At 38.3% G+C, this 26,112-nt stretch overlaps 1 protein-coding gene across 6 annotated transcripts in view; it reads left to right on the top strand.

Annotated features, from left to right (window-relative positions):
- LOC6506053 (fibulin-2) overlaps nucleotides 1-26,112 on the top strand; it is a 483,847-nt gene that overhangs the window by 236,069 nt on the left and 221,666 nt on the right. For 5 of the 6 annotated variants that reach the window (XM_001966603.4, XM_032455788.2, XM_032455789.2 and 2 more), the window contains one exon: nucleotides 3,933-4,184. In XM_001966603.4, the coding sequence (XP_001966639.2) occupies nucleotides 3,933-4,184 (252 nt within the window). Of the gene's footprint in view, nucleotides 1-3,932; nucleotides 4,185-21,885; nucleotides 22,229-22,280; nucleotides 22,685-26,112 lie in introns of all 6 variants that reach the window. The other variant, XR_004311308.2, reaches the window with a different exon arrangement.

Genomic DNA, 26,112 nt, shown 5'->3' with positions numbered 1-26,112 from the left:
GCGGTCCGGTGTTCCTGCCAACCATTTCCATGCCGTTCCTAGGATTTCTATTGCTCTTTTTTGTCTATTGCTTGTTTTTAGTTTGAGAAGGTTTTGTTTTATCTGATTTAATTCGTAAGACAGGTAGGGGTATAGATGGTGTGATGGTGTGAAGCTGTTTAGTCCTTTGTTAAGTTCGTCAAATGTATTGTCGTATTCTTTTATGTTTTATTATTTAGGTTTATTTTGAATGTTTCCTCTTGTTTGGCCGCAAGTCTTGTCTCAAGTGAGATCACTTGTGAATTTGAATAATCAAGGACTGTAGACAGGCTGAGGCAAGTTGGTATGAATAGTCTGAAAGTTAGTTTCTGATGTTATTCTTGTGTATTATTTTCCCGGATTGAGTTTTTATTGTAGTGTTATTATTTTCTTTGACTGTTTCTTTTTTATAGCGTGGGGTAAGTTTGGTACCTAGTCTTTTGTCGATTTTTACATGAATTGTATCTCCTGTCTCATATTGTTTTGGCTGTACTTTATCCTGATTATGGTATTCTAAGTCGGTTACCTGTTTTTTTTTATTTTTTCCCTGATTTCGGTCCGCTGTTTCTCTATGTCCTCTGTGGTGTTCGGAGTGGACCTTCTGAAAAACACCTCAACTGGTTTTTCCTTTATTACTGAATGGATGGACCTATTATATTCCTCGACTTATTTGAAAATTAGGTCTTCGAATGTCATACTCCCGTTGTCTTTTTTAATGCATCTCATGATTTCCGAAAGTGTTGAATGAAATCGTTCTACCTGACCATTACTGGTTGAAGCGTATGGGGCTGTTGAATGGACTTATATTTTAAGTTGATCTTCTACAAGGAATCGAATCGCCGTAGAGTTTAAGGCGCGTTCGTTGTCCATTACTACCACTTGGGCATGCCGAATGCTATCAGCATTTCTCTCAAAGGAGCTTTAATGTCCTCGGAGGCCCTTGAGTTTAATATCTTGATTTGGGCGTATTTTGAGAACTTGTCGAGACCAGTTAGAATATTATTTTTTTCTGTAATATAAATGTCTATGTGGATGATTTCTCCTGGGTACTTAAGGATAGGAGTTGGTTGGATTGCCCATTTCGGTGGGTGTCTATCGTATTTGGATTCTCTACATGTTTGACAGGATTGGACTATTGCCTGAATTTTCTTTTGATCTTGTGGGAAGAAGTATTTTTTAAGAATTTGTATTTTGTTTTCTTCTTTGCGTCTCTGTGTGCCCTTTTGTGCTCTAATGTAATAATCTGATTCTGGGTTATTTCTGATGGTACGTCTTCAACTTGATTACTAGTAAACCTAACTTTGTAAGACTTGAAGTGCGTAGGATAAATAGTTTGAATTTTTCCCATTATTTCTTCTGAAGTGTAGATACCATTGATAATTCTGGGATCTAATCGTGCTCGGAGTATATTAATGATTTCCTGTTCTGTGTAAGCAATTTTTTTTATTATATGGTGATGAAAAGTTGGAAATGGAATTTCGAAGTTATACGCATCAGTGTTTTCTTTTAATAAAAAAATTTGGTTTTTAAATGCGTTGATCGGGGCTTCTACTGAGAATATTAGATTATGTGAGGAACTTTCGTCGCTGGGGATTGTAGAGTCTGAATGGATTGAATGAACTTCTGGTCGGGCTCTGGATAGGGCGCCTGCTACTACGTTAGCTACACCGGGCTTGTATTTCATTTCTGGGCTGTATTCGCCGATAATGTCCCTCCAGCGTTTTAGCTTGGCATTGTGGTTATTTGCACTATTTGAAAAGGTCAGAGGTTGGTGGTCTGTATAAATTGTCACTTTCGAGTATCCGTACAGATAATGTCTTAAGCTTTGGAGAGCCCATACGATGGCTAACATTTGTTCAAGTTTTCGGCATGGTCGTTTTCTGTTTTGCTGAAAACAATGATGTCGTCGACGTACACATAACAGATTTTCCCTATGTGTTCTCGCAAAATGTCATCTAAAGCTCTTTGAAATATGCCTGGTGAATTTTTTAATCCAAATGGTAATCTGGTAAATTCGTATTTGCCTCCATTTACTGCGAATGCAGTTTTTTCCATGTCCGACTCTTTAAGTGGTATTTGATGAAATCCACTTTTTAAGTCTAGTACTGAGAAGAATCTGTTGTTTTCTAATTGTGCGATTATTTCGCCTATTTCAGGGATGGGGTACCGATCGGATATTGTTACCTCATTGAGCTATCAATGAGGTCGATAAAGTTTTTGATTATTTCCCTTTGAGTTTCTGTCATATGTTCGTCTGTTGGTCCGATCTTGTTTACGGCTTGTGCCTCTAATGGATTTTGATGGATTTTAATTTTTCTATTATTTTCCAACAGCAGAATATCATTTTTAACATATATTATTGCCCCTAGTTTTTTCATAGTGTCGTTACCTAGAATCCCATGGAAGGTTTTCAGTGTATCTAATAGAAAGAATTTTAGTGGGGTATCTGATATGTTGGGAAGTTTAACTATTGTATGTTGTTTTATTTCATTATTCCCTCCTACTGAATTTACTGAAAAGTTGTTACTATTGGGTTTAGGGCTTGGTACTAGTTTCGCTTGAATGTAATTTTGGTTTGAGCCGGTGTCAATTAAGAATTTCAGAGTTTTGCCGTTCCCGATAGTTACCTTAAAATAGGGTAAGGAGGAACGGTTTATTCTAAAAAATATAATTCTGACATATTAATGGATTCCTGTTGTTCGGATTCCGCTTGCCATGGAGCTTCTTCATCCAGCTCGTTTATTCCATTCTCTTCCGATGACTGAAAATATTCTTGTTCCTCATCTACCTCTGGTTGTTTATTGAACTGGCGTTGCATTTTATTAGTATTTTGAACATTTGTGTTGCTCAGGGGTCGTTTCCCTACAAAATTGTTGTCCTGAGGTCTATTTATGTAGTTAACGTGGCGTGAACGAATAGACTGGTCTACGTCCATGGGCGTTGGCTATGGTTGGGGTCTGGGAGGTGGGTTGGGGTTAAAGAAAGCTTGCGCTCTTGGTTGATTTGTCTGAGTTTGGTTGAGTGGGTTAGATCGGTTTGGTGTTGTTTCAAATATCCTTGGTGGGATTGCGGGTTTTTTTTCTTTACTTGGTACAGATTTGGTTGAAAATTTGTTTTGGTCATTCGGGGTAGGGCTTGTGGTGGATACCCTCTAGTGGGTACTAAGTTATCTCTTCTGGGTAAATGTTTTTTGGTGTTTGGCCATTCCTAGTGTTCTGATTCTCTATTAGGTTGCAAAGATTTAATGCATGTCCTAAGTAGTGGGGCACTTTAATAGCCAGAAGTTGGGAAAGGTTGCCGTTCAGGCCTCTTACAAATGTATCCAGTGCTTTCTCTCTATACAGTGCTGTTAGTGCCTGTATAGTTTCCTGAGATGCTTCGAGATTCCCAATTTTGTTCAAAATCAAAGAAAGTTGTTGGTATACGGCTTGATAGAATTCAACTATCGAGTTGCTGCCTTGATTAAGTGCATACAACTGATATTCTAGTGTCTTTAGGTCTCTCCTATCAGCAAAGTGTGCAGTCAGACACTTCGATATTGCCTCCCAGTCCAAAGGTGTGTTATAGGACTCGAGGACAGCATCTGCTTGACCGACGATTTTGTTCCTAATTGCTAATATTATGCCATAATATTTTGGTGACCCCTTTTTACTGTATTACATGTTTAAAAACCTTTTTTACGCTTTTCTTCCAAGACGAGTATTCGGTCTTGTTTCCAGAAAAATCTCGCCAATATTGTGGCCCTTTTATTGTAAGCAAGTATTGTTGTAAGCAAGTACCAAGAATAAAATTTTCAAAATATTCCGACCAAACAACGGAAAATACTTCAAATAATTTAAAATGTTTTGTACCTTATTGAATAAAATAAGTCAATTTAGTTTTAATGAAACACGTATTTATTTTTTTTTTTATAGATGATGATGAATGTTCACTAAATACTCATAACTGCCCATCAAAATACGACTGCTACAATACCAAAGGATCGTTCCGTTGTTACAGGAAAATATCAATATCGACAACAACGACCCCTAAGCCACGAATTTCAAATCTTACACCAAACATTAATTTTTCAACACATATCGACCAAAGTACTGACAACACATCAACTGGCTTCAACATTTCTTGCTCATCTGGATTTTTTAGGAATGATCTTGGTGCTTGTATTGGTAAATATAACACACATTTGCGGTGGTGCTTATAAACTCCAAATATTCGTAACAAAAGAGTTTTATAAGCGTACGTAACCTACGTAACCACGCAACCAAATAAAAATTGTTCTGTTATCATAACAACGAAAGTGTTAAAAAAAAACTGAGTATCAGTAGTATCAGAAAATTTTTCACGCATATGGATTCTAATTTTTTTTTCATTATCAGTGAAATTAGCGTTTCATAAAGTTGATCTTAAGCGTTTTATAAAGTTGCTCTTAATTTTCAAAAAATAATTTTGTGCCAGAATATTCGTCCACCACGTGATTAAAACCACATTGGTTTATTTAGAAACTTTCAAGACTGAAAAATAAAAAGTCCACGTAATACCTTTTTTTAAATCAGGATCCACACTCGATTTTTCTGATTATATGTCCGTCCGTACCCACTTAATTACCCTAAACAAAATGTTCTATAAATCACAACGTAATCATGAAATTATTCTAAATCTTTCTTTATTTTTATACCCTTGCAGAGGGTATTATAATTTTGGTCAAAAGTGTGCAACGCAGTGAAGGAGACATCTCCGACCCTATAAAGTATATATATTCTTGATCAGGATCATCTCCTGAGTCGATATAAGCATGTCCGTCTGTCCGTCTGTCTGTCTGTCTGTCGGTTTCTACGCAAACTAGTCTCTCAGTTTTAAAGCTAACGAGTTGAAACTTTGCACACATCCGTTTTTTCCTTGCAGGTAGTATATAAGTCGGAACGGCCGGAATCGGCAGACTATATCCTATAGCTGCCATATAACTGATTGATCGGAAATGCTATAACTTTGGTTTTTTTTAAGTTAGAGGGTGGAGACATCCACACATGTTAAATTTGACCAAAATATCTAGTGTACAAAATTTCATAAGGATCGGCCGACTATATCCTATAGCTGTCATAGAACGATCGGAATTGGCATAACTTTGTAGTTTTTTAAGTTAGAAAGATGGGACTTGGTACAGATTCTATTTTGGGAAAAACAATCTGATCTGCCAATTTTCATAAGGATCGGCCGACTATATGCGATCCGCTATATATCTAATAATATAAGATGCGTGGCGCTACCTAGCGGACTGCGACTCAACTGCAAGGGTATATAAACTTCGGCTCCGCCCGAAGTAAGCTTTCCTTTCTTGTTCTTAATACTAAGGGAAAGTCCACACATTTTTCTCTTTCCCTAACTTTCAGAAATATATTTTTCTCTTCACCAGTGGGTTATGCTAATCTCTTTGCTTCGTTCTTCCAATCAACATACTCTGCTAATAATTATATATTTTTGTAACGAACTTTTTTTCTTGTTTACGTTCGCAACAAATGCCGCGGCTAGCTCACAGAGTTTGTGGTTCGTCCCACCGAATTTATATATCCGACGTGACTGCCTGAGCCCAGAAATAACATCCAATGTTTTTCTTTAGTAATATCACATTTATTCTAAGTTGTTTACAAAGTTATTGCAATGGTGGATCTCTTCGAGCACTTGTCCTCCCGTCGTTCCCCAGGTCACCGTTCCAGGTTGGTGCCAATATTCACACCCCCAATCTCTCGCCTGGCAGGATATGTGGTCTTGGAGCCTGGCGCCGGTTCGGCTAGCGGTTCCCTCAGTTTTGACTCACGTGCTCCGGCTGCGGGTCCGATGCTGCTCCGCCTCTACTGCTGCTATCGCTGCTCCTATGTTATTTTTGTTGACGCCATGGATCTGCTCCTTGCTCCTTGTTGTCGCTGCTTCCCTTGTTATTCCGATGCCGTCGATCGTCATTATTCCTGGCTCGCTGATTCTGTCCTTTCGCCGTTGTCGGCACCAGATTCATGTTCATTCCAGTGATCCTGTCTCAGGAGTCTGCTGATTTGACCGGGGTGTCCCCGATTGGTTTCCATTTAGGTCTGAGTTCCCGAGCAGGTCACCCCTCGCTCTGCAGGATCACACCTAGTCATTGCGATCACGAAGCGATAAAGCGTTCGCCTGACCGGCCCATCTCTATTGCTCCGAAACCATGCTGTCTGCCATGACCAGGCAAGGAACCAAACCCGACTCGTTTTACCCTGGGCTCCAGTTACGCCAAGATTCACGAGTTCTTCCGTACTCGCTCCTTTTTCTTTCATCTATCATTCAGAAATCCCGCCGCATTTGCTTTGTCGGGTACCCTTTCATACCATCCTTTGCCCCCCCTGAGCCCTCGACTCCAATTTTTATTACGCAGGGCACCGGAATTCTTCCAGAGACCCCCACAACGCCCCTTTGGCTGTCCCAAAATGCATTTCTTCTTTTTCGTACTTTCTAAACAAGGCTGTGTTCGTAGGCCGTTACGTTTCCCGCTGTCCCAGCTCTCTCCTACACCTTTCGAGCGCAGCCGCGCTGGCCCGCGCGGAACCCTTACGTTTTGGGCCGTCTCCACTTTCTCCTTCTTCCGTGCGTTGTCTGTCCCTGCTGCTTATCTGCTGCTCTCTTCTTGCCCGCTCTTGCCACCTGTCTTGGCGTGTGGGAAATTCAATTCGCTGCGTACCCCATATGGATGCGTACTATTTTGGGAATCACGTCCTAGATCGATAAATTATCTTCATCATAAGTTATGACCGTAAACAAAGCCAGAGAAATGTTAGCCGTCATTAAATGATGGTTTAAGGAGTTTGATGATCCGTTTACAACTAAAACACTTTTTGAATCCTCGAATACTGTTCTTGAGTTTGGAGTCCGCAATATTCCGTCCATCAACACTCTATCAAAACCGTACAACAACAGTTTCTTTTATTGGTGAAAAAAATCTGAACTAGAACCGTAGATGTCGAATGCCATTTTTCGCTACAGGCTTCAACATCTAAATCTACCAACATTGCATGATCGTAAAATTGGTATATGGACTGGTTGACTCAAAACCTATTTTAGATCAACTGAACCGTATGATACCAAACAGGATAACCGTTCAACCATTTCAAATCGAATTACGCTGAACATCTCTTTATAATAATTTTAATCACCTATCCCATCTTCAATCACAGGAATTATCACTGGATATAATGAAAAACAAACTTTCTGAATTTCTATTTAATGCGTTTACGTAATCTAATTAAAGGGGAGCCTGCTTTAGAGGCTTCAAAAAATCTATATTTTCAACGATTCTATATTTCAATGAAAACCCGGATTAATGTTAACTTTCTTAAGGTAGTTTAGGTTCACCTAGAACAGAATTTAGTTCCAAATACTACGCGTTTTGATTCGTTTCGCACGTATACCTGTTCGACGCTTACCCACTATTTCGTCTGTATCCACGGAAATATTTTTTTTCTGAATTTTTGGAGACATATACTTGGAACAAAAATTCGAGTCCATGATACTACAAAATAAATACAAAACAAAATTCAATCGGACAAATCAAATACTTTTAGGAGAGTAATAGATTTTTTTTTTGCTTCCTTACTAGGAAACAATTTTTTTTGAGAATCTATATTTTGAAATATTATTATTATTATTATTATTTCAATATTAGCTATAATACATAAATCGAATTTACAATATAATTTAGAGGAAGGAGTAACTAGCTACTATGGCTATCGACTCGACAATTGATAACAATTTGTTTACATTTGTATTTGAGATTTAACATTTGAAGAAATGAAAATTAGATAATTAAAAGGGGAGTTTAAATTAGGTGTGTAATTTTACAATTCCGTAGGAAAGATAATAATAGTTTGGAGTTGGCAGCTGTGAGGTCAGATAATAGATTTGATGGCGGGGTGAGACCGAATAGGTTTGTTCTGCTGTTTTGGTAGTGTCCACAGGTATCCAGTAGATGTTTTACTGATAGTTCTTCTCCGCAATTAGGGCAGTTTAGCCGACTTTCCCCATTAAGGATGTGCTTATGCGTGAGATTTGTGTGTCCAGTTCTTAATCGTGTGAGAATGGCGCATTCCCTTCCGTTGAGCGAAGTAGGGAACTTGATGTCTTTCTTGTCAGGGTTAAATTGTTTATACCAGTGGTTAAACGACGACCAGTCTTCCAGTTCGATGTCCCGCAAAATGTTTTTGATGTTTTTCCAGATGTCCTGTTGTACTCCAGGTATGATTGTATGGCACGGAGCCCGTCCGGCTAATTTGCAGCCTTGACGGCCATCTCGTTCCCAGTTATTCCTATATGGGCCGGGACCCATAACAGTTTAATTTTGCTAATGTTTTTGATGCAGAGGTGACGAATTTCGGATAAAAGGTTATTGTTATTGTAGAAGTTTTGTTCTTCTTGCAGGGTATGGCTTCCTTTAAGTTCGAGAGCAAATTTGATTGCCTTAATAATAGCTACTGCTTCCGCAGCAAAAACTGAGAAGTGGTGAGGTAGTCGACCCCAAGAAACAATTAAACTTTGTTGGTCAACCACTGCAAAGGTGGTTGTGGCATCGGACTTTGAACCATCGGTGTAAAGCCATTTCCTATCGGAGTATTTATGGGTAACTTCTTCGAATAGCTGCTTAAACGTTGTGATTGGGGTCCTTGATTTTTGAAAATCATGAAGTGTAGTGTCAATGGCGGTGGAGCGTATTTTCCACGGAGGGGATGGAATGACTTTGTTCCAACGATAAGGCGATCCTATGTTGTGTCTCTTGGTAAAGTTTATACATCTTCGAATCGTAGATTGGACTTTGAATTTCCTACGGTGCTTTGAGGCAACTTTATAGTCCTTCAGCAGAATAGAGTTGGTAGAGCACATGAGTTTTGGGATTAATTTAAAGGTAGTTTGCGTGACTCTGGTTATAATGTCCGCCAATCCTGCTTCGGTTAGGATGCATTTAGTTGGGGTCGTTGGAAATACGCCAATGCTACGCCTGGCGGTCGCATGGTAAGGAGGTAAGATTTTTCTTAAGTTCGATGGCGCGCACCAGCTGTAGATGGGGAGTCCATAATCGATAATAGACAACAACAGAGCTCTTGTCGCTTGTATAAGTGTGGTCCGGTGAATGAGAGATCGCTTAGATGTTAAGAATTTTATAATGTTTAGTCTCTTAATAAGTTTAATCCTAAGTTCGCTACAGTGTTGTTTAAATGTGAATCGTTTATCAAATGTCAGGCCAAGTATATTAAGAAAAGAAACGCGATAATGGTGGGTATGTACAGCTCTGTTTTTTACAAATATGAAAAACTTTACATTTATTTACAGCAATAGTCGCACCGGAGGTGTTGAAAATCCCCACATTTGGATTTCATTAAGGACTTCTTTAAACTTATTATTAAGTGCAGAAGTATTCTTAAATTTGCTAAAAATTATGGCATCGTCTGCATAAATTGCCAGTTTAATTTGCTTATGTCTTAATATTATGTTGTTTAAGGACTGGAAGGCGATCATGAACAATACGACAGAGAGGGGCAATCCTTGCGGGATCCCATTGTGGAGAGTATAGAATTTAGATAGAGTGTTGTTAACTCTTACTCGGATAGAACGGTCGATCATGAAAGCCTTCGCTAAGTTGAAGGTCTTTTGACCTGCCCCCCACCGAGAAAGTTGATCCTATACTATATGCACCCCTACGCCATCGAAAGCCCTTTAAAAATCAGTTTCCAATAACAATAAAAAGCTGTTTGGTGGGGGCTGATAAGTTTATGTTTCGTAATGAACCACATTAACCTTTTGGCTAGCATTTTTTCTAAGGTCTTGCTTAAACATGGGAGTAGAGAAATAGGTCTAAATGATGTTATATCTTATGTGTTGGTTTGTTAGGTTTTAGGATAGGGATAATTACGGCGGATTTCCACGCATGAGGGTAGGTACCCCTAGCGAGCATAGCGTTATACATCTCTAATAGGCGGTATTTGGCCTCGGATGGCAACTGTTTCAGCATTGGGTATGAAATTCGGTCTATACCGGAAGTTTTCCCCTTCGCTTGCTGAAGTCCATATTCAAGCTCACTAAGGGAAAAATTTGAGTCAAGGTCTGTAGAGGCGGTCGACAATTTGGTGGATGTGTATTCCTGGGAAAGAATTGTTTCTTTACGGGTCTTGTATTGGTGGGAGAAATTCTCGTCCTTAGAGTAGTCCGACCAAAAGTTCCCAAAAGTTGAAATATGAATTTCAACATATTTATAATATATATAGTGACATATTCACAGTAGCAAATAAGCCTATGTATATGCATACATCTACGACACACATTTACCACGCATAATTACCATTGTGTCGAACGCACTTGTCTCTTAGAGCAATTAGATAAAGATAACCATTGATCGGTTAAATCCTTAGTAGGTCCTCAGCTTCCTCAATGTGGAACTTATCCGATCCCTATATATAAAATACCCAATCTAAAGTATGATAGTGTCTTCAACACTAAAAGAATTTAAGCTTGAATTTCTGAAAAGTCTTGGAGAAAACAGAAGCAGACAAAATCTAGTAGCATTTTTGATCAAATATCTTTCATTAGAAAGATATTGAAGAATTTATGAAGAAAACTGAGAAGCTAGTTTGCGTAAAAACTTATACAGAATATTATAAATGCCTGAAATCTGCAATATTTCTAAAACAAAAAATATATCGATATCTTCTGGAAGTTCGCCACATTAGTTGAAGTAAAAGGTCGAATTTGGTTAAAAAAAATGTTTAATGATATGGGAAAAACTTTATGGGAAGAGATCAAAACAGATAAAGACTCTGCTTTTATGTGCGTAGAATTACTAAATTGGTTTAAATCAGAAGGTATGAACATATTTATTACCATGAGAAACAAGAAAGGAAAGCTAACTTCGGGCGGAGCCAAAGTTGACATTTCCGATCGTTCAGTTATATGGCGGCTATAGGATATTGTCGGCCGATCCTTATGAAATTTGGCAGAACAGATTAGATTGGAATCCCAAAATGGAAACTGTAGAAAGTCCCATCATTCTAGCTTAAATGACACCAAAGTTATGCCAATTCCGATCGTTCGTTGGAGCTATTTGATATAGTCGCCAGATCCTTATGAAATTTGGCAAATCAGATTATTTTGTCCAAAATAAAATCTGTATCAAGTCTCATCTTTCTAACTTATAAAACAACAAAGTTATGCCAATTCCGATCGTTCTATGACAGCTATAGGATATAGTCGGCCGATCCTTATGAAATTTTGGTCATAAGATATTTTGGCCAAATATAACATGTTCCGACTTATATACTGCCTGCAAACAAAAGAAGGTTGTGTGCAAAGTTTCAACTCGATAGCTCTAAAACTGAGAAACTAGTTTGCGTAAAAACGGAAAGACGGACATGCTCATATCGAGGAGGTGATCCTGATCAAGGATATATAGACTTTATAGTTTCGCAGATGTCTCCTTCACTGCGTTGCACACTTTTGACCAAAATTATAATACCCTCTGCAAGGGTACGAGGTGTGTTCAAAAAGTAAGGTGACTTTGTATTTTCAAGAAAAACTATTAATTTATTTATCAATATTTATGTTGTCCCTTTCAAAGTAATCCCCCTCAAATACAATACACTTATGCTAACGGTTTTTCCAATCCTCAAAGCACTTCCCATAAGCACTTTTCGGTATAGCCTTGAGCTCTTGCAGCGATGCAGGGTTTATCTCTTTAATCGTTGCAAATCTCCGTCCTTTCATAGGTCTCTTCAGTTGCTCTTCCATTGGGACGATTGGGCTTTGGTTTCGATATCATAACCATATACCCATGATTCGTCACCAGTTATGACCCTTTTGAGTAAATCTGGGTCGTCGTTGATGTCATTCAACAGCTCTTGAGCGATGCTCATGTGACGGTTCTTTTGGTCAAAAATAGCGATGATCGCCGAGCACGCAAAACAACCTGTAACCTTTACGTCTCTCACAACCAAACGAAAGAGGGGATTCCATTGAAACTTGGTACAGATGTTAGGGAAGAGTGTACCAACATAACAAAACAAAAAAATCGATAATCGAAAATATGTTGCCCGTGAAATTTGAAAAGTCACCTTACTTTTTGAACACACCTCGTATAAAAAGTGACTATGGAACTTGCTACACGAGGATACCTCTAAAAAAAACCAAAAAAATTAGGAAAAAAATGCACTGGACTTATTAATTTGGTCGCTATCAAAACGATGATAGCTCAACATGCACTATAAAAAAAAGCAATAGTTTTTGGGACATTTGAATGCGCGTAAAAGCTGATTGGCTATTGATTTTAACTAATCCATAAACTTGTTAAACTTATTGAATAAAATATTCCTATTTTGATTAGTAGAAGTGAAAAATAAGAAAAAATCAACTTAAACATTTTTTTGTCGCAAACTTCCACCCGCCGCTTGAAAAGTTACATTGATTATCTTTCCGATCCTTGACATGAGCTAGTGCTTTAGATTTGTATACCCTTGCAGAGGGTATTATAATTTTTGTAAAAAATGTGCAAAGTCCGATCTGCCGAATTTCATAAAGATCGGCCGACTATATCCTATAGCTGCCATGTAACTGAACGTTCGAAAGTGGCACAACCTTTCTTTTTTAAAAGATGCTATGTATAATGATGTATATATAATAATATAAGCTGCTATCTAACTACAAGGGTATATTAACTTAGGCTCCGCCCGAAGTTAGCTTTCTTTTCTTGTTATTTGTATCTTCATTTCATTTTTCGTTTTCAATTCTGGGGTTACATTAGATCCAACATTTTCTGTACTCCTTTGCTGTAACAAAGTAAATAAGAATATGAATTTAATTCAATTACATAGGATTTAGTAAATATGGAAATTTAAATTAATAACTAAAAGACTTCGAAAGATCCATTTCGTGTTTGGCTTTTAAAGGGGATACATTTTCAGTTCACGCGGTTCGTAGTTAGTTTATTCACAAAGTCACAGCGTGCTTCTCAGGGAAATAAACCGAGCAGATGGTAAAGGCCTCGTCAATATGTCGGCTAGTTGAAGATCTCTGGGAATATACTTTATACAAAATATTTTCTTTTCAATTTGGTCTAAAATTATATTTAATATCTGTGCTCTGTTCTCTTATGGCCAGTAGGATTAGTTGCAATACTTATACAACCTTGGTTGTCTTCAAAAATATCTATAGGACCACCTTATTCTAGATTATTCTCATTTATTAGTGATTTAAACCAAAGAGCATTTCTTAAACCTTCATATACGGCCATGTATTCTGTTTCAGTAGATGAAGCAGCAAACGACTTGTCGGGCGATGTACATAACATAATATACATCAAACCAATGTAAGCTAATTAAATTTATACACGATGCATTACATAATTCTTCTGATTGCAGAGCTGTAAAGTCTAACTTGCTTGAGAGTACTAACTGAATTACAATCTTCCACATATAATTTTCACAATACATTTTTTATACATGCAGACTGACTAAGACAAATCTCTCCATCTGTTCTATCAATTTTTATGCTAATAATATGAAGGGAAGATTCCTTATGAAGGGAATTTGTTTTTAGCAATAACTATAACATCCTCATATAAGAAGATATATATATTTCTCGAAATATCTTCCTTCGTCATAATATCATAATATAAATACACCGATCAACTCCTAAGTTTTCAAATCCAACATTCTTCAACACACTTTCAATAGTTTTATTAACTTTCCATACTTTATCCTTTTAAGAATAAAGGAACGTTCATGTAGATTCATCGTTTTGAGATCCGTTTAAAAATGAAGTTTTCACATCCATATGATAAATTTGTTTGGTCCATGAGTTTTTCACTGACGTTTCATCCAAATAATAACACGAAATATGTTAATAGGCTGAAAATAGGCTGGAGATCCGTGATGTTGGGGGTGATAACAGTGTTGACAAGGGCATTTGGACCTTCCTTGCCCTTCCCACTTGGCCAGGGTAGCTGGGTCCAACCCTTGCAGGCGCACTTGGACAATGATGCTGGTGGCGATCTGAATTCTCGTCCCAAGGCAAGAGTGAGCCCGCCTTAGAACATAGGCTGAGTGAAAGCTCGCTAGCTTAAAGCTAAAGATAAAGCCCGATTAACAATAGCCACAATATATAAGTTAACACAATCACCCTGCGGCAAATTTATTTAATATATTTTCTCATATAGTCGTAAGACCCGATCTTGGGAAGTAGTGTAAGACAAGCTTTATTTGGGTAGTTGTAAGAAGAGCTTTAGAGATAAGAATATTTCGGTACTATGTTTTCGTCAGTAGATTTAACATTAGAGATAAGAACATTTCTGTACCCAGTTCAGTCGATTTTTGTAGATCAAATGCGCCGGTCATCACCACGCAAGACTCATATTAAAACTCAACCCACAAACCCACGTGGATAGATATTACCTAATAAATCGTTCACGCTAAACAGCGGAGCGGACAAAGAAAACTAATTAACTAAGACAAACCAAAACTTGTTAATTATTATTAAATAATAAATCGTTCACGCTAAACAGCGGAGCGAATAAATAAAGTTATTTACTAAAATAAATCAAAGACTTCTTAATTGGCGCCCAAACGGATTTTCGAGCCTACGACAAATAACTTATTTTCAATAAATGAAACCAACAAAACTCGTCGAAAGGCCGGTGCAATAAAGTAAAGTGAATATAAAGTGAACAGTGAAAGCTTTTAAACGAAGAAAGCAGTCAGAGACAACTACGGCAGCAGCGGCTACTCTACAACAACCGACAACAATCTACAACAACCTACAAGGACCTACAACAACCTACAAAAACCTACAACAACCTACAACAACCTACAAGGACCTACAACAACCTACAAAAACCTACAACATCCTACAACAACCTACATTTCATAAAATACAAAATAGTAAACTAGTATAAAATATAATTAGCACTTAATAACCTATTTAAATTAGAAAATATTGTTAAGCAAATAAGTTTGGTATAAACCATCTTAATTCATTGTAAGTATAACGCATATTGAATGATTCAAAATTTTCATATTCCTTATTACATATTCACTATTATTATATTATCTATTATTATATTATTATCTGTGCAAATTGACGACAAAAACACATGAGCGACAGTGAAATAATTTTAGACGACCTCCTGTTAAATTTGAATAAATGGTCAGTCCATCAGTCGCGGCGGTTAGAGAGTTCAAAGGAAAACAACTCTTCAGAAAATAATTGGTGGTCAAAAAAAAATATAGATAGCGAAATGGAGTTAAGAGAAGCTCAGTTAAAAACGATCGTAGAAAGTGCTGTTGGCGGTGCGCTTGCAGTTCAAAAACAATCATTTGAAAAAAAATTACAGGAGCTTAGTGAGCAAATACAAAAACTTACAGTTGAAACCCCAGAGGTGGAAACTTACACAGATGCCGTAATCATAGAAGGTGTTGTGTGTAAGGAACCCTTGGATATAATAAAGTCTCTCCCAGACTTTGAGGGCAAATGTGAAACTTATGTGTCGTGGAGGAAAGCGGCTCATGTCGCGCTTAAAGTTTTTGAAAAATACGAGGGCAGTTCAACATACTACCAAGCTCTTGGCATTATGCGAAATAAAATAAAAGGCTCAGCAAACACGGTGTTGGCTTCTTTTAATACGCCGTTAAATTTCAAAGCAATGATCAGCCGTCTTGATTTTACATATGCCGACAAAAAGCCGGCTTATCTAATTGAACAGGAGCTATCAACATTACGGCAGGGTGACATGACACTTACTGAATTCTACGACGAAGTCGAAAAAAAATTAACCCTACTTACTAACAAGACATTAATGACATCCGATAATGCCTTGGCGATGTCACTAAATGAAAAGTACAGGGTTGACGCGTTGCGTGTGTTTATAACTGGAGTAAAGAAAACGTTGAGTGATATTCTTTTTGCGAAAGGCCCAAAAGATCTACCGACAGCACTTGCTTTGGCGCAAGAGGTTGAGTCTAATAATGAGCGTTACAAATTCGCCCTTAATTACTCGAGAAAATTAGGAGACAGAGGTCAGAGAACCGATCATAGACACAACGATAGTGATAGAAATTCATTTATGCCCATTCAAAACAAAAACCCTTATTTTACATACGATAGTCAGGAAAGGCAAGGTCGCAGCCAGTCAATTAATCAGGATGTTTCTATGCGCACTATTCGAACGGGCCAAGATAAGTTTAGGCAAACACATTTTCCGACTCAGGAAAATGTTTGGCCACCTCTGCAAGAAAATGTTTGGGCATCTGAACAAAATAATGAATGGCCAACACACAACCAAAACGCATGGCAACCTAAACAGAACGCACGTCAGTCTCAAGCACACACTGGTTATGCACAAGCATCAAAGAGACCAAATAGTGGCACTGCAAGGTTTACAGGACCAAAACAGCAAAGGATTAATCACTTAGCTCATGGGGAAGGTCAAGGTAGGAAAAACGCCGACGATTATCATCAGGAGGCCGAAGCGGCAGTTGAAGATTTTGACGACGAGCTCACATGTTATGATAATGTTCATTTTTTAGCCACAGGTCCCTGCTACCGTACATAGAAAGAAAGATAGCAGGGCGAACCATAAAACTTTTGATCGACACCGGGGCTTCAAAAAACTACATACAGCCCCTTCCCGAACTAAAATACACCACACCAGTACAAAAAGAATTTTCAGTTAAATCGTTACATGGTTGCAATACGGTAAAATATAAATGCTTTATTAATCTTTTTAATAAAGATGTTCCCTTCTTTATTCTCCCAGACCTTTCGAGCTTTGACGCAATAATAGGACTTGACTTACTAACGCAGACAAACGCAATCCTAGATTTTAAAACCAAAACTCTAAAAATCAACAATGAAGTCGAGCCAATTAAATTTTTGAGGTGTAATAGTGTAAATTTCACCAATATCAATGACATTGTGGTACCAAACCGGATATCCAATAAATTTCATATAATGCTTAGAGACCGAATGGCTGTCTTCGCAGAGCCGGAAGAAGCACTGCCGTATAATACCAATATTATAGCTACAATGCGTACCGAAGACGATCAACCCGTATACTCAAAACTTTATCCGTACCCCCTAGGCGTAACAGATTTTGTAAATGAAGAGACAAAACATTTGTTAAAAGACGGAATTATCAGGCCCTCGACGTCACCTTACAATAATCCAGTTTGGGTAGTCGATAAAAAAGGTACAGATGAAAAGGGAAATACGAAAAAAAGGTTGGTCATTGATTTTAGGAAGCTTAACTTAAAAACAGTCGACGACAAGTACCCTATACCAAATGTAGTATCCATCCTGTCAAATTTGGGAAAGGCCAAGTATTTTACAACCCTGGACCTTAAATCGGGATTCCATCAAATCCTGCTGGCGGAAAGGGATAGGGAGAAAACAGCCTTTTCAATTGGAAATGGAAAATATGAGTTTTGCAGATTGCCGTTTGGCCTAAAAAATGCTCCAAGTATATTTCAACGTGCCATAGATGATGTTCTTAGAGACCAGATAGGGAAGTCATGCTATGTTTACGTTGATGACGTGATCATTTTTTCGAAAGATATGGAGGACCACGTGAATGACATTGCGTGGGTACTGGAGAAACTTTTTAAGGCCAACATGAGGGTCTCTAAAGACAAATCTTTTTTTTTTAAAGAAAGCGTAGAATATCTTGGATTTACAGTAACTAGCGGAGGTATTACAACCAGTCCTAGTAAAGTAGATGCTATCAAAAACTATAAGCAACCCACAAATTTGTTCAGTGTTCGATCATTCTTAGGGTTGGCAAGCTATTACCGCTGCTTTATCAAGGACTTCGCATCGGTTGCAAAACCCCTAACTGACATTTTAAAGGGGGAAAACGGAAAAATCTCCGCCAGCCAATCTAAAAAGGTTCCAATTAGCTTTGATGAAAAACAATGTTTTGCTTTTGAGAAGCTTAAGAATATTCTTTTTTCTGAAAATGTAATGTTACTGTATCCTGATTACAAGAAACCCTTTGACCTAACTACGGACGCTTCGGCTCTTGGCCTGGGTGCAGTCCTTTCTCAGGATGGCAAGCCTATAACAATGATTTCAAGAACGTTACGGGATAGAGAGCCTAATTTCGCGACAAATGAGCGAGAACTTCTGGCCATCGTTTGGGCCTTAAAGTCTCTTAGGAACTATCTGTATGGTGTCAAAAACTTAAACATTTATACAGACCATCAACCGTTAACATTCGCCGTATCGGATAGGAACCCAAATGCTAAAATCAAAAGGTGGAAGGCGTTTATAGACGAGCATAATGCCCAAATTTTCTACAAGCCAGGGAAAGAAAACTTTGTTGCCGATGCACTATCCAGGCAGGCCATCCATGTTTTAGAAAACGACCCCCAGTCAGACAACGCAACAATACATAGCGAAATTTCACTGACATATACCATCGAAACAATTGACAAGCCTGTCAATTGTTTCAGGAACCAGATAGTTATAGAAGAAGGTACAGCAGACTTAACCCGCTCTTTTATTATTTTTGGAAGAAAGTCAAGGCATATTATCCAATTTTTGAACAAGGAAACTTTACTAGGGAGAATTCGTGATGTGGTCAAGCAGGATGTTGTTAATGCACTACACTGCGAATTACCCGTACTTGCTTTGATTCAGAACAGTCTCGTAGATGAGTTCCCAGCAACAACTTTTCGACACACAAAAAAAATGGTCATTGACATTTATAATAACGCAGAACAAAAAGAAATTGTAGCTACAGAGCACAACAGAGCGCACAGGGCCGCGCAAGAAAATGTAAAGCAAATTCTTCAGAGTTATTTTTTCCCTAAAATGTCACAATTAGCCGCTAGTTTTGTAGCTAACTGCTTGGTATGTCAAAAAGCCAAATACGACCGTCATCCGCAGAAGCAAATCCTTGGCACTACACCTATTCCTTCACACGTAGGCGAGACCTTGCACATCGATATTTTCTCCACAGACAGAAAGTACTTTTTGACATGCATCGATAAATTTTCTAAATTTGCTATTGTGCAACCCATAGTTTCTCGAACCATAACTGATATAGAACCTGCAATAATGCAGTTGATGAACTTTTATCCTCATTCAAAGACTATATTTTGTGACAATGAACCGTCTATAAATTCCGAGTCAATCAGGTCACTTGTTTCAAATAGATTTAATGTTGAGATAGCAAACGCACCACCACTCCATAGCACTTCAAATGGGCAGGTGGAAAGGTTCCACAGCACGCTTTTAGAAATAGCTCGCTGCCTGAAACTTGAAAGAGGCATGAGCGATACGGTCAACCTCATACTTCAGGCCACTATCGAATACAACAAAACAATTCATTCAGTGACAGATAAAAGGCCGATCGACATTATTCATTCAATTTCTCCTGAATTTGCAGACGAAATCAAAGGAAAGGTTAAAGAAGCTCAGGAGATACAGCTAAAAAGAATAAACGAAACAAGGCGAGACAGAACTTTTGAGGTGGGAGAAACCGTCCTAGTCAAATTGAACAAACGTCTGGGAAATAAACTTACCCCACGATATAGGACAGAAACGATCGAAGCAGACCTTGGGACAACGGTCCTCATAAAGGGGAGGGTCGTGCATAAAGACAATTTACGTTAAAATCATTGAACATCAATTAATCGTTTAAATTCTTTAGTCTTGTTGTTTATCTTTTGGGCTGACAACCGCAAAAAAAAAAAAACACTAAAACACTGATAACAAAGTTTGCAAACGTTTATCAATTAAACATTTGACCAATCTTAATATATATTTTTTTTTGTTTTGTTTTGCGTCATCCTCTTTAGCATAGCCAAAGAGAAATGCTACACTAATGATTTCAAAGCCTGCGCAAACAGAGATTTTTCAATCAATTAGCGTTCTACAAATACCCCTAAAACAAATTTTCATATTTTATATATTTTCATATTTTTGTAGTTATTACTGTGAATTTAATTATTATTTTAAGCTTAGAATATCTAATATTTAATAAGGGTCTTAAACACTCCAGCGGTATAGACAAAGGAATCCTAAACATTTTCAAGATCATCGTTCCAGTCCTCACAGTTAAGAAGTCTGAGGACAGCCTTCGACTAAGAAAGGGAGGAGTTAACACAATCACCCTGCGGCAAATTTATTTAATATATTTTCTCATATAGTCGTAAGACCCGATCTTGGGAAGTAGTGTAAGACAAGCTTTATTTGGGTAGTTGTAAGAAGAGCTTTAGAGATAAGAATATTTCGGTACTATGTTTTCGTCAGTAGATTTAACATTAGAGATAAGAACATTTCTGTACCCAGTTCAGTCGATTTTTGTAGATCAAATGCGCCGGTCATCACCACGCAAGACTCATATTAAAACTCAACCCACAAACCCACGTGGATAGATATTACCTAATAAATCGTTCACGCTAAACAGCGGAGCGGACAAAGAAAACTAATTAACTAAGACAAACCAAAACTTGTTAATTATTATTAAATAATAAATCGTTCACGCTAAACAGCGGAGCGAATAAATAAAGTTATTTACTAAAATAAATCAAAGACTTCTTAATTTATATACAGAGAAGAAAAACTTTACTAATTATATTTTAGTGATCTAATCTATGACGTGGCTGCTGCCTGATTCGACAGTGCCAATAAAAATCTAAATCTGGAAATTCGTGTTGTAAATGTCTCATCATAATCAGTTATATATTCTTAAGTTAATACCCTCGCTACAAGTTTTGCTGTGCACTTAACTACATTTTCAAATTCATTTTGTCAAATTCACTCGGCGTACTCGGGCTCACACTGTGTCTGACGTAGACGGCACAAACGAAGGCTGGCTGCTGGATGAATGTAATTCCAAAAAATGCAGCAGGCTGTGATTCCTCCTCCCACAACTGCAACAATTAGCAGCGAGGCACTCACACAGGTAATGGCCAGTTTGGAGACATTTCCGACATAGACCGAGTCGCCTAGCCTCGGCGAGCCGGTTCTTAGGGGGCATTAACAGAAATCTCTGTGTCGGTATACCAACACTACGTGGACAAAGACTGAGGCTCAAAACCCCGTTCATATGAGCCTGAAATTAACCGACGGTTATTAAATCGTTTTTCCAAGAGATGCAACACGACATCATAGTTATCCTAGGTGATTTCCAAGGAACGAACTGCATCTAAGGCTGAGTCCCGAAGACAAGATTGGCTTTTCCACCTTACTTATATGAGGATTGCAGCCTATGATTGTTGAGAACGCACGTAGAGCATGGCATCATCCACTTTAGACACTGACTGGACACCTTGGATCCTCTTCAAATCCTGGAGGATACCCTTTGCCTTACATTTATAAATAGCTCTCCAAGCTGGAGATGGTGCTCCTGTGACTGCGATACTGAAGTACTGAAGCAGTAAATAATTTTGACGCCAAAATTATATTGATTATAATTTATTTAATTGTATTTAATTATAATTGCTCGCGACGAACACGATATATCCCAATTTGCGCTAGTGTACATTGAGTTGTGCAATGTATATTTATATAAAAGCTTATGCGCGGCGAATGCACTGGAAGTGGAACGTATGTATGTATGTTATAATTAGCGGATCGCTTATTATAAATACAAAATACTTATTTCAACTAAAGCGCTGTAGGCAGTTTCAAGAAATTGTTAATTTTATTAAATGTATCATGTCAGAGTCACCAATGTCATCAAAGTTGGTCATTAAGATTTTTCAATGACGTTTAATCCAAATAATTATCCAAAAAAAAAAATATCACGAAATTCATTATTTTTAGAACGTTATAATATTTTTTATTTATGGACGCATTTTTATTTATACACAGAAGCTACTGCAAACTACTTTATATACAGAAAGATCACGGCAAATTGGTTATATCTATGCTGCTTCTTATTCTTCTGTATGTTGCGGCTCAACGCTTGATGCTGCGACCGAGAGATAACGCGAGAGCGTGAGACTACGATAGCCTATGACGGCAGATGCAGGTGGCCGATCGAATGCACGGGAGCGGGCGACTCGAAAAGAGCGAGCGCGAGTGGACGGAGAGTGACGTCACGGGTTCTTTTAATAAGTTGTTGACGGACACATTTTCCAGCGGTTCTTTGACCCGATATACTCTGGACCATTTCTGTAGCTCTCGCCAGGGGCCGCTTCATTGGCGGAAAGTGGTAAGTCTTTCATGTTTTAATGAAAGTCAAACGAATTAAATTTATCGGACAGCTCGCGAAGTCAACGATGCGCATTCTACGGCCATAAGCACCAATGATCGCACAGTCTCCAAGGTAGACTCACGAAGGCAGGACCTGCTGAAGCTTCTCGACCCGACTTATAAATGGGTTTGTGTCCACCATGGTAGAGAACAGTAACCGAAATTTAAGCCCCTCCGCATAACCTCCACTAAAAGTGTGAAGCGGAAGTGGCGGCAAAGCCTGAAAAGTTCTGCCAAGCGACGGATCAAAATTAGTGGCGGAAGTAGCGTTGAACAGCGTCGAGTTCGCAGGCAACAACCTGGAGCTTCGAATAATCTCCTGGGCCAGGATGAATCGTGCCTCCCTCGTCGCATCGTTGAAGTTGACGCGCAGATCGCTTCTGAGTTCCGCAACATCCAACTCGGACAACTCCTTGTAAGTGCTCTAGAAATCCGCGACGATGCCTTCCAATTCGCTAAGCGGCACATTAATCATTGCCTCCGAAATCGTCTCCACCGCAAAATAACAAACCAAATAATGTTCTTTAATGCTATATTTTAAAATTTTTTATATTTTAATATTTTAAATAGATCCACTAATTATTTTTCTGGGTACAATCATGTCTGAGTTCACCAATGTTAAGTTATCTAGCGTTTTCTGGTAGCTGTAATTCAGAATTCCAGTTTTTTAAAAAATAAAAATTCAGTTTGATTTATATATAAGCGCAATTTCTTTGAACTGATTTAATGATGATTTTGTTTATTTACGAATTCGGGATGTGCCTGAAGGATTGAAGACCGAACGAAAATGACGGCAGAGGCAGGTGCCAGATTGAATGCTTGAGCGATGAAGCTGAATTTGGATGGCCAGCCATGATGTGATAAGATAACCTTGTGAGCCGGAGTCAAGTAGCGCTCGGCAAGGAAGGAAAGCTCCTGATCGGCCACAAACGAGAATGTTCGCGGTTGGCAAGAACACTACTTCCGCGCAGCGAGGAGGAGCAGCGTATTAGCAGGAGGAGCCGGAGAGGTCGCATCCACAGCTTCATTGGTCGGATCCAAACCGGAAGAGGGAACGGAAGTAGTGCTAGATAATTGCTCGCAAGGATGCTACAGGGCATGATGTCGAGGATTCCACGTTGGGCAGCGGGAGGATGAGCATCCGCAGGCTAAATGCTCAGACTTGAGACAAACAAACCAGAGGGCCAGACGCCGGACCTCATCGTATCGTTCCTCAACTGGCATGGCGAGGAACCTTGGGCAAGACGGCACAGTATATGCCGAGATGCCGCACTGGGTACAAAAAGCGGGTGGAGCATTCAGGACCATGCACGATCGTTTATTAAATAGCCAACGTTGACCCACTTCATTAGCAGGCAGATGCGGAGCTAAGGCCACAGTCTCTAGGGTACGGCACCTTTGTTCCAGAAACCGAGCCATAGATTCCCAAGTTGGCAGGCTGTCATCACTGCTTCCTGCGAGAGAGTCTTCCCACTTGGCCAGTTTTTGGAAGATGATCAGGATGAGGAGAAATCCTTGAGTTTCGGCCGACGTCCAGGAACTCGTGATGGCCCGCATACGTTCATTGAATTGGTCTGATCCCGAAGAATTCCAACAGATTCCGGCTCAACCATCCTTAGCTGCAGGGTTTCGTTGATATGAGCCTGAAATATTAATCGGCGGTTACTAAAACGGTTGCGCAAAAGATCAAGGGCAACGACATAGTTAGCGTCAGTAATCTCAAGCACTCTCACGGTTTCCTGGTAAATAAGCAACCTGAGCTTCTCAATCTTGGCCAAGTGAGGATGGCTGTCAATCGTCGACAGGGCGCAGAAATCCGGCTACTCGGCATAGCCGCCGCTAAATGTTGGCATTGGAAACGGGGGCAATGAAGGAGCAGGCCTGTCCGGAGTAGGTGAAATACCAGCACCACTGTTACCATTCAAGAGCGTAGAGCACAGCAACTCTCATGGAGCGCTTGGAAACTTCCACCTGGATGTCAACGTGCACGTCCGTGGCCAGCTGAGAGAATCTCCAATATAAATCACATCCGATCTCACTATAATTTAGCTCCTCCAATTCCTCCTGCAGCGTAGTAAATTGATCGCGCAGAAGCTTCTCCACGTTGGCTATCTCTACGTGGGAAAGAGGCGAGGCGGGAAAACGCACACGAATACAAAATGAGCTCGTAGTTCTTCGAAAGCTCCCAAAAGCACATACGCTACAATACCACAAAATAGAAACTGCTGATAAAATCTATAATATTTTACGGATCCAGAAAAATCTATTTTCTTAATTTATTCTACATAAATTATAAAAAAATGTACAAATTTATTATACATACACTATCTATGAAATCACAAGTCAATATCTTGAAAAATAAGAAAGTTCGTTCCTATGGCAGCTATATGATATTCCATAGTTGTCCTTCAAATTAAAAGGCGGTTCATTTCAATAAACTTTAAAAACACAGCGGAGTAGTTTAAATATACTTTAATTTGACCCTTGTCGGCGGAGGCAAAGAACACATTTTACTTTTCTGGTGAAATATTTTTAGAATACTTTAAAGATTTGCATTTTTTACCGATGTGTGTATTGGATATACGGCTAATCAAACAATTTTCTCAAAAAAATTTTTTCAAAAAAATATAAATCTTACTTTTAAATAACGTTATTTGAATAGTCAAATAATTAAATAACATTGAATTAAAACAATACCTGGAATTTCTCATTTTAAATTTTTTCGCTGAAAATATTAAAATATTTAACAATTTTCTTCGTAGGTTGGCAAGTCCTTCATGAGTTAAGTCGATGGATAACTATAGTCTAGTCGAGGATACTCGATAGAATTTTTGCTTAATTTTAATTTTTTTGAAACTGAACTTTCATTCATACTTCTGCAGAGGGTATTTTAATTTTGGCCAAAAGTGTGCAAAGCAGTGAAGGAAACATCTTCGTCTTACAGAAGGCTTGCTTAAAGTTGACTTATGGCTCAGTAAGAAGTGCGCTGTTCACTGAGGGAAAACGTCAATTTTTTAAAAATAAAAATAAATTAATAAATTGTACGGCACGGCAGTATAGCAGACACTACATACAGCCAAAGAATTAAAAATTCTGTGGCCGTTCGATTTGAACAAATGATATAAGAAAAGAAATTATTATATATCGTATTGATATTAACCACTATGATCCAACATTGCGTTCAGAAGCTTTTCAAGAAATCGATTTTTACTGTTAAAACTATTTGTTTCTTGACAATTTTGAATGTTCGATTTTTGTTACTAAATTATGAGAAACGTTTACGTTAAAGAACGAGTTACATTTGAGAGAAAACATTTGTTAAATTTTTTCCAAATTGGCTTTAACGATTTTACTTATGTTGCTTTTGATGTAATGCTTATACCTGGCATAGTCCGCTTTCTCAAGATTTATGGTAGATACCAAAGAAGCTACCAGGTGCAGATCTGTTTGTTGTTTGTGGATATATGTAAAATAAACAACACAAAATTGAGTATACCCTTTCAGTTTTTAGTTTATTTAAATAAAGTTCAAATAAAAAAAGAAAGAAAAGCTAACTTCGGGCAGAGCCCAAGTTGTTATACCCTTGCAGTTAGATTACAGCTTATATTATTAAATATTTCGGATCGTACATAGTTGGCCGGTTCTAATGAAAATTTCACTATTAAATCAATTTTCTAATAAAAATGTTAGAATGCGCCAAGCATCTTTAAAAATAACAAGGTTTACCATTTCCGGTCGTTTAGTTATATGGCAGCTATAATCCTTATAATCCTTATATATACCCTTATAAAATTTGATCGGATTAGATTGCCCAAAATGGAATCCGTAGAAAGTCCCATCATT

The sequence above is a fragment of the Drosophila ananassae genome (assembly GCF_017639315.1).
Source record: "Drosophila ananassae strain 14024-0371.13 chromosome 4 unlocalized genomic scaffold, ASM1763931v2 tig00000061, whole genome shotgun sequence".
In the NCBI taxonomy this organism is placed as follows: Eukaryota; Metazoa; Arthropoda; class Insecta; order Diptera; family Drosophilidae; genus Drosophila; species Drosophila ananassae.
The sequence above is the reverse complement of the archived record's forward strand: the minus strand, read 5'-3'. Positions and strand labels throughout refer to the sequence as shown.